We start from the raw sequence: 9,216 nt of genomic DNA on the forward strand, positions 1-9,216 counted from the left end.
GTCATACCTCTGGTGTGAACATGTTTAACAACATCAGGACCAAGGTATACATGAGCTTATGAAAGGAATGTTAATGCAAAGTCCCCTTGAGGATGAAAGAACAAGTGTGTGTGTGTGTGTGTGTGTGTGTGTGTGTGTGTGTGTGTGTGTGTGTGTGTGTGTGTGTGTGTTTTGCTGTACTGATGTGACAGGAGGAGAGGAGCAGGCTGTGAACTGGACCACAGGAGTTGGTTCAGTCCATTTCCATTTAGCTGTCAGTCTGTCTGATTATCAGTAGAGCGGTGACCATGTCAGACACGTAAACACGTTAACTGACCTGTGATCACAGCAGAGACATGTAAACACATTAACTGACCTGTGATCACAACAGAGACACGTAAACACATTAACTGACCTGTGATCACAGCAGAGACATGTTAACACATTAACTGACCTGTGATCACAACAGAGACACGTAAACACATTAACTGACCTGTGATCACAACAGAGACATGTTAACATGATTACTGACCTGATCTGCAGGTAAGAAGAATGTGGTAATCATGGGTAGGAAGACCTGGTTCTCTATCCCAGAGAAGAACCGACCTCTGAAGGACCGGATCAACATCATCCTGAGCAGGAACTTAAAGTATGTTTGTGTCACACAGCTACACCAGTGACATGTTGGTAAACACAGTCCTCCTGCTGCGTTCAGGTACTGATGTCAGCTGGTATCTGATAACTGACCCTTGTATGTGTTGATGGCTCAGACTTTGTTCTTCAGAACCTGCTCTGTAGTCATCATCTGGCTGAGGACTGTTCCACTGTGGAACATCCAAACATCTGTCTGAGAGGGTTTAGGTCTGTAGAGAACAGGAGTTTGGACAGAGCATCATCTTTGTGTACAACACWTTTGATGCTGGGCACAGGTGTGTGTGTGTGTGTGTCTGCTCTTATTGACCTGCAGTTCTGTAGACCAGTAGCTGGTGCTTGTTTCCCCAGGGGCTTCATGTATAAACAGTGCGTACAAACACACCGGATGTATCAAAACAATGTTACATAAAAGTGTGTGTAAAAATACACACTTTCACCTGCTGAGTATGTGCAGACAGCCAGGTTTTTCAGTTGAAACATACAAATGCAGCGTGTGTTTATACACAGAGTGTGTGTTTATACACAGAGTGTGTGTTTATACACAGAGTGTGTATTTATACGTAGAGCGTGTATTTATACGCAGAGCGTGTATTTAAACGTAGAGCGTGTATTTAAACGTAGAGCGTGTATTTATACGTAGAGCATGTATTTATACACAGTGTGTGTTTATACACAGAGTGTGTGTTTATACACAGAGTGTGTGTTTATACACAGAGTGTATTTATACACAGAGTGTGTGTTCATACACAGAGTGTATTTATACGTAGAGTGTGTGTTTATACACAGAGTGTATTTATACGTAGAGTGTGTGTTTATACACAGAGTGTATTTATACGTAGAGCGTGGGTTTATACACAGAGTGTGTTCATACACAGAGCACCGTATTTATACACAGAACATGTGTTTGTACACAGAACCTGTGTTTGTACACAACGTGTGTTTATACACAGCACCGTATTTATACACAGAGCGTGTGTTTATATGCAGAGCATGTATTTATACACAGAGCACCGTATTTATACACACAGCACATATGCATACACAGAATATGTGTTTACACACAGAACGTGTATTTATATGCATAGTATTTGTTTACTCTGCTGGGTTAAATGAACTGTGAGATGGTCTCTGGTTTGGCTGAAATGTGCTGGTTTTGTGCAGAGCGCCCCCTGCAGGAGCACACCACCTGGCTGCAGACTTCAGCTCAGCTCTCAGGCTGGTGGACTCAGAGTTGTCGGAGCAGGCAGATCAGGTCTGGGTCATCGGAGGAAGCTCTCTCTACAAGGTACACGTCTATTTCAGTTCCAGTCATAGGGAAGAAATTATCTGTTTCTGAACAAACACCGGACCTGTGGGTAAATCTGTTCTTTGTTTTCTGGCTGCCCAGGAGCTGATGGAGAGCCCAGGAACAAAAAGACTGTTTGTGACTCGGATCCTGAAGCAGTTTGACTGTGACACCTTCCTCCCTGAGATCAGTCCTGATAAATACTGTCAGATACCAGAGTAAGAACCACCTCACACAATGATCACATGATGTAAATGATGATCACATGATGTAAACGATGATCACATGATGTAAACGATGATCACATGATGTAAACGATGATCACATGATGTAAACGATGATCACTTGATGTAAACAATGATCACGTGAAGTAAACAATGATCACATGAAGTAAACGATGATCACATGATGTAAACGATGATCACATGTGAAGTAAACGATGATCACGTGAAGTAAACGATGATCACGTGATGTAAACGATGATCACATGACGTAAACAATGATCACATGTGAAGTAAACAATGATCACGTGACATAAACGATGATCACGTGACGTAAATGATGATCACATGACGTAAACAATGATCACATGTGAAGTAAACAATGATCACGTGACATAAACGATGATCACGTGACATAAACGATGATCACGTGACGTAAACGATCACATGACGTAAACAATGATCACATGTGAAGTAAACAATGATCACGTGACAAACGATGATCACGTGACGTAAACGATGATCACATGACGTAAACAATGATCACATGTGAAGTAAACAATGATCACGTGACATAAACGATGATCACGTGACGTAAACAATAATCACATGTGAAGAAAACAATGATCACGTGACATACACGATGATCACGTAACGTAAACGATCACATGACGTAAACAATGATCACATGTGAAGTAAACAATGATCACGTGACAAACGATGATCACGTAACGTAAATGATGATTGTGAAGTAAATGATCACGTGACAAACGATCATGTGACGTAAATGATCACGTAACGTAAACGATGATAACATGACGTAAACAATGATCACATGTGAAGTAAACAATGATCACATGTGAAGTAAACAATGATCACGTGACAAACGATGATCACGTAACGTAAATGATGATCACGTGAAGTAAACAATGATCACGTGACAAATGATCATGTGACGTAAATGATCACGTAACGTAAACGATGATCACATGACGTAAACAATTATCACTTGTGAAGTAAATGATTACGTGAAGTAAATGATCACGTGACATAAATGATGATCACGTGACGTAAACGATGATCACGTGACGTAAATGATGATCACTTGACGTAAACAATAATCACATGTGAAGTAAACAATGATCACATGACATAAACGATGATCACGTAACGTAATGATGATCACGTGAAGTAAACAAGGATCACGTGAAGTAAACAATGATCACGTGACAAACGATGATCATGTGACGTAAATGATCACGTAACGTAAACGATGATCACATGACGTAAACAATGATCACTTGTGAAGTAAATGATCACGTGAAGTAAATGATGATCACGTGACATAAATGATGATCACGTGACGTAAATGATGATCACGTGACGTAAACGATGATCACGTGACGTAAACAATAATCACATGTGAAGTAAACGATGATCACGTAACGTCAACGATGATCACGTAATGTAAACGATGATCACATGACGTAAACGATGATCACGTGACGTAAACACTGATCACGTGACGTAAACAATGATCACGTGACATAAATGATGATCACGTAACGTAAACGATGATCACGTGACAAACGATGATCACGTAACGTAAATGATGATCACGTGAAGTAAACAATGATCACGTGACAAACGATGATCATGTGACGTAAACGATCACGTAACGTAAACGATGATCACATGACGTAAACAATGATCACATGTGAAGTAAATGATCACGTGAAGTAAACAATGATCACGTGAAGTAAACAATCACATGACGTAAACAATGATCACGTGATGCAAACGATGATCACATGATGCAAACGATGATCACATGATGTAAACGATGATCACATGATGTAAACGATGATCACATGATGTAAACGATGATCACATGACGTAAACGATGATCACGTGACGTAAACAATAATCACATGTGAAGTAAACAATGATCACGTGACATAAACGATGATCACGTAACGTAAACAATGATCACGTGACGTAAACGATGATCATATGATGTAAACGATCATATGACGTAAACGATGATCACATGTGACAAAATCTAACTGATGACTGATTTTTAAGGCTGACTTAGTGCCAGGGATTATTTTATACTAGTCCCACTTGTAACAGTAACGTTGAGTATTTCTGAGAAGTTGGATAAAAGCAGGTCCAGGTCTGACCCCAGCAGGGTGTCTCTGAACCTGTGGTATCCATGGAAACTGACCATGAAGCTTCCTGTCCTGCAGGTTTCCAGGGGTTCCTCAGGAGCTGCAGGAGGAGAACGGAATCCAGTACAGATTTGAAGTTTATGAAAGTTTGGATCACTGAGTGTGTCATCATAAAATAATGTGTTTGTCATGTTTGCAACTGTTTCTATGGAAATAAACACTATTTCTTTACTTGTTTCACTTTGATTGTGTGTTTTATGATTCTGATCATTACGACTGAACAGAACTGTTGATCAGTCACTCAGTGAATCTTGTAGCAGGAGAACAAGTCTGATACAGCAGCTTTCACTGAGGAGGCAGTGTTGTGTAGACATTAATTCCCAGTTATTGTAGAGTTGATGGGTCAGAACTCTCCTCCAGGGTCCGAGTCGCTGCAGCAAACTGAGCTTCCAGTTTTCTGCTGAGTCAGTTAATCTTAGGCTGTTTTCTTTCTCACAGGATCTACTTGGAGTGATGAACATGTTCACAATAATTCTGAGTTCAAAACAATCAGAAGTCAGGCTTTATAGAAAGTTTAAGATTAAGTTATTTGATAATTAATTATTTTCTAACTTTGTAATGTTAATCAGAGGTAGAAACAGGAAGTTTGGCATGAATTTTATTTCTAAATAAAATAATTTATAAAGAATCTCATGAAGTCACCATTACTTAGTTATACTTATACATGGCTCAACAGAAAGGATTAAAACACTTATTTTTAAACATTACTCAGTAGTTGAAGAAAACATTAGTTTCTAAGTGACAATGACAACTTGTATGATCAGTGTTGTATAAAGTACCACAAAATGATACTTGAGTAAAGGTACAAGTATCTTACCAAAAATTACTTTGGTAAAAGTTAAATTCTCCTTTAGGAATATTACTTGAGTAAAAGTCTTAAAGTATCTGATATTTTTTGTACTTCAGTATTAAAAGTAAAAGTATTGATTTAAAATGAGCAGTTAGATTTTCTGTAAGGACATTTATTAGGAGGTGACCTCCCCAAAACAATGCAGAAATGACTGTTGTATTAAAATAATTAATTTATGTTAAATTTAGGATGCACTGTTGCACTGATGATAGCTGTTTCGGTTTATATACATATATCAAGGCTGCACAAAGCTTTTCCCCAAAATGAAAATCTATCTGAGGGCTGCAGCCAAATGCAATAATATAATTCATGAAATACAAATACTTCTTAAGTACAGTACTTTTATTTTAATGATTATGTCCTGCTGGAGTGTGGCATGATTTGTTTGTGTACAAACTAATACGGTATCAGAATTTCATATATTTATACTTTTCATTCAACCACAATTAAATTCACTCTAGGAGGCATAATTTATATGGATAGTATTTATTTTTTACAATAATAAGCTGGAATGAAAACAAGCGAAAATGAAATAAAAGTAACGACTTTCTACTTCTTGTCTTTTTTAAAAATGTAAGGAGTAGAAGTAAAAAGTAGGCTGAAAAATAATTACTCAAGTACAGATACCCAAAAGTTCTACTTAAGTACAGTAACAAAGTATTTGCCCTTAGTTACTTTACAACTCTGTATGAGGATAGGTAGTTTAGTAACAGTAGAATCAGAACAGAGAAATAAAGAAACTTTGGTTGTGAAATAAGTAGAAACGAGGTGAAAACAGACTAAATAATTCTGACTTAATAAAGTTTATGCACATGTAAAGTCCAAAATGGAAACAAAAATAGAAACATGGTTAATAACATTTTGCACAAGAAATGTATTTTAATACAGAGAAATGTTTTATTTCTTATTCTTTTTTCTAACAGGATAAATCCCAGCAGGAGTGTTTTGTTTTCATCAACTGGTTCCCAGGCTACACAAAGTGTAATTACATCAGATGTTACACATGTCTGTAGTAAACAGGCAGTAAAGACACAAACTCACAGGGACACATCTCAGGACAATGGAGAGAAGTTTTCAGGAACGTGTTGCTACTATCAGGAAAGTTGTAATTATTCTGTCATATTTACTAATGTTGGTGATGTTACTGCTGTCTGGAGACGTAGAATAGAAATGTAATTCTCGTCATATTATGGGAATAGCTGAAGACGACAGCAGGAGGAGGGTCCAGCTGCAGTCACTATTATTATTGGACAGCAGGAACAGCTGTGAGGTAAATATTCAGCTAATGTGTTTCCAGCAGTGGTGGGCACCAGCCCGCTAAAGCGCAAATCCGCTAATTGCGGACCTAAATATTTCATTTGCACTTTAGCAGACTTACTAATTTTTGTAATTCATAAGCAGATTTGCGCTTTTTAAAATGAAAATGCAGAACCGTTAATAACAAATTATACCAGTCATCATTACATTGAACAGCGGAAGGTAAGTCTGTCAATGAATCACTACACTCCTGACCTAATCAACAGCACCCTTCCCAGATAAACACACTTATATCACTTTAAATAATCAGAAACTTGGAAAAACAAGAACAATTTTTTAAAAATTTAATATCTCATAACCAGACCCCTTTGTGACATTTTGGTTACATTCATGTTACATATTTGTTGCTTATGTATTTTTGTAACAGTTTCTTTATTTTCCATTATATTTTTGTACATCTGTCAAATTTGAAGTAAAAGATTTAAAAAACACACACTTATTGGGAAGGTATACATCCTTGCGGACTGTTGCTTTTGGCCACAGTTCTGATTTCCCAACGCTTTGTGTCTGTTTACGTAGCAGGAAGGCAATAGTAAAAACGGTAAACGTTTGTAATCCGTACTAAAATTTTGGCTCCTTTTAAAAAACAAAAAGTTTAAACGCTGGAGCTCAAAAGCAATCGGACAACGGTGTTAGAGACTCAGAAGTGATTTAAAGATGTTATGCTGGTGAAGACTGACATCTAGTGGTCAACTGGAGCAACTACATGGAAAACATCCTAATCCAGGTAGAAAAAAAATAAGTAGGTCCTCTGGATGGGTTCTTCTTTAGTGAAACGTTTCGTCTCTCCTCCAAGAGACTTCTTCAGTCTGAGAGTTTCAGGTGAACAGGAAAACTTTAAAATCCAAGYTCTTATTTTGAAGGGAAGATACTAGTTTCCTGTTTCCCGTCAGTCTGTCATGTACCCAGAATGCATTGCTTCAGTTTTCCAATAAACAGTTTTAAATTTAATGAAAAATCTACAACAAACAAAAGAAAAAGAAAAAGAAGCAGCCGAACTAGTAATACTCAACAACTTCTTAATTTTTACACCAGGAGCCAAGGTTCTGTTTCAGGAAATCAGATCCCCAGCAATCGGCGGTTGTAGGATTAAGCTGTAAAAGACTTCATACACCGCTAGTTGGCAGTATTGTGCATATTGTACATGAATTGTCAACTAGTAAGTGTCAAATTGAACTTGCGCTGTAAAATTAGCTTCCGCTAGGTTTTCTAYGGCATGAACAGTTTTGAAGTTGCGGACCTAAATATTTTTATAAGCACTTTAGAAATTGCGGAGTTAATTTTTGGATTAGTGCTGCCCACCACTGGTTTCCATCTTCACTTTTGAGCATTAACTCTTTCAGAAAATCTGAACTTAAAAATTGAGGAAGTTTCCATTCACAGTTTCTAACGTGATACTTCAAAATGCACAAAGCACTGCTGATGGAAACACAGCTAGTGAGATTGGTTCTGGGGTGTTCTCAGATTGTAAACAAAGGCTGATCTCAACAATACTCAGTGCTGAGTGCAGCCACAGTCTGGTTCTAAACATTACATGGAACCACTGACCAATAAGCTTTACTTTAACCAGATTTAAATCAGAAGGTTTYCACAGGCAGTGAGGACACATGTCCTGATGTCCTGTGTGTCAAACAGAGGGTTGTGGGCAGGAAGTGTTATTTTGTGGAGTGACCGGGTCATAAACAGTCCAGTTTCCTGAGTCAGAGTTTGAGTGAATTAAAGTAACTTTGGGTTAATGTTTGGTCCAACACCTTCAGGAGGCTGGCTCATGAAAACCTGAAACAATTCTGGATGCAGAAGGAAGTCCAGTCCAGTTTTAGAAAGATGGACCTAATAAAGGTTCTGGTGAGTCTCACAGACCTCGAGGTCCACACCTGGTTCAGATGATGTCTGAGAAGGCGGCGGCCCGGTGTCACCAGCAGAACATCTGCAGCTCACCTCCTCTGTGTTCCTGAGAACCAGGCCGACCCGATCAGGACCGGTCCCGTGGTGTCACGATCAGTTCTGTCCTCACAGAGTCCGGCAGGTCGTAGTAGATCCTGCTGTGGTCCAACTGATTCCTGTAGAGCAGCAAGTCCTGCAGAGTGAACTCATCCCCCTGACCCGTCCACACAGTCAGACTGTACCTGTCAATCAAACATTAAACACACAACTTAATAACTGAGCTTCAACATGTCCACAGTCAGAACCTGCAGTGATGTCATCACCTGTCTGACTGCTGCAGCAGCCATGACAGCTGGGAGAAGGAGCGGCCCAGCAGAGCGGCACGGACCGGGAACGTCACGGCGTGTGTCAGAGGTCTGCAGCGGTCCTGCATCTGATGCACCATGTCCCAGCTGTACCCTGGACACAAACAGACCCACAACAGAGTCCAGCTCCAGCTTTGTTTGAAACAATACACATCAGATCCTGCTGTAAACTGAGAGCATCTTACTGGAAAATACATTACATCACTGATGATGTAGGGCTGCAACGATTAATCGATTAATCGACGACGAATCGATTATTAAAATAATCGATGACTAATTTAATAATCSATTAATCGTTTTTTTGATTTGTTTTGTTTTTCTCTCCAAACTGCTTTGACACCTTCCACTGCCACATCTGCCTTTCTGTCCTTGACACACATGCACAGTAGTGGTAACTGGGGTAGGCCGTGGACGTCACAAGACATTATAC

General features: G+C 39.0%; 2 protein-coding genes and 1 long non-coding RNA gene across 3 annotated transcripts in view; 1 reads left to right on the forward strand and 2 right to left on the reverse strand.

Annotated features, from left to right (window-relative positions):
• Positions 1-516, reverse strand: part of LOC106531762 (uncharacterized) — a 1,604-nt gene extending 1,088 nt beyond the window's left edge. Inside the window, exon 1 of the long non-coding RNA XR_001311984.1 lies at positions 8-516. This is a non-coding gene — a long non-coding RNA (uncharacterized LOC106531762). The remainder of the gene's footprint in view (positions 1-7) is intronic.
• The window catches only part of dhfr (dihydrofolate reductase), a 6,070-nt gene extending 1,523 nt beyond the window's left edge, over positions 1-4,547 (forward strand). The window contains exons 3-6 of the mRNA XM_014027681.1: positions 523-628; positions 1,795-1,918; positions 2,021-2,136; positions 4,389-4,547. Of these exons, the coding sequence (XP_013883135.1) occupies positions 523-628; positions 1,795-1,918; positions 2,021-2,136; positions 4,389-4,470 (428 nt within the window). The 3' untranslated portion in view covers positions 4,471-4,547. The remainder of the gene's footprint in view (positions 1-522; positions 629-1,794; positions 1,919-2,020; positions 2,137-4,388) is intronic.
• Positions 4,548-7,662: 3,115 nt separating this feature from the next.
• Positions 7,663-9,216, reverse strand: part of fam151b (family with sequence similarity 151 member B) — a 10,424-nt gene continuing 8,870 nt past the window's right edge. The window contains exons 4-5 of the mRNA XM_014027682.1: positions 8,745-8,880; positions 7,663-8,663 (exon numbers count right to left, since the gene is read on the reverse strand). Of these exons, the coding sequence (XP_013883136.1) occupies positions 8,510-8,663; positions 8,745-8,880 (290 nt within the window). The 3' untranslated portion in view covers positions 7,663-8,509. The remainder of the gene's footprint in view (positions 8,664-8,744; positions 8,881-9,216) is intronic.

This window comes from Austrofundulus limnaeus, unplaced genomic scaffold (genome assembly GCF_001266775.1).
Source record: "Austrofundulus limnaeus strain Quisiro unplaced genomic scaffold, Austrofundulus_limnaeus-1.0 Scaffold672, whole genome shotgun sequence".
NCBI classification, from domain to species: Eukaryota; Metazoa; Chordata; class Actinopteri; order Cyprinodontiformes; family Rivulidae; genus Austrofundulus; species Austrofundulus limnaeus.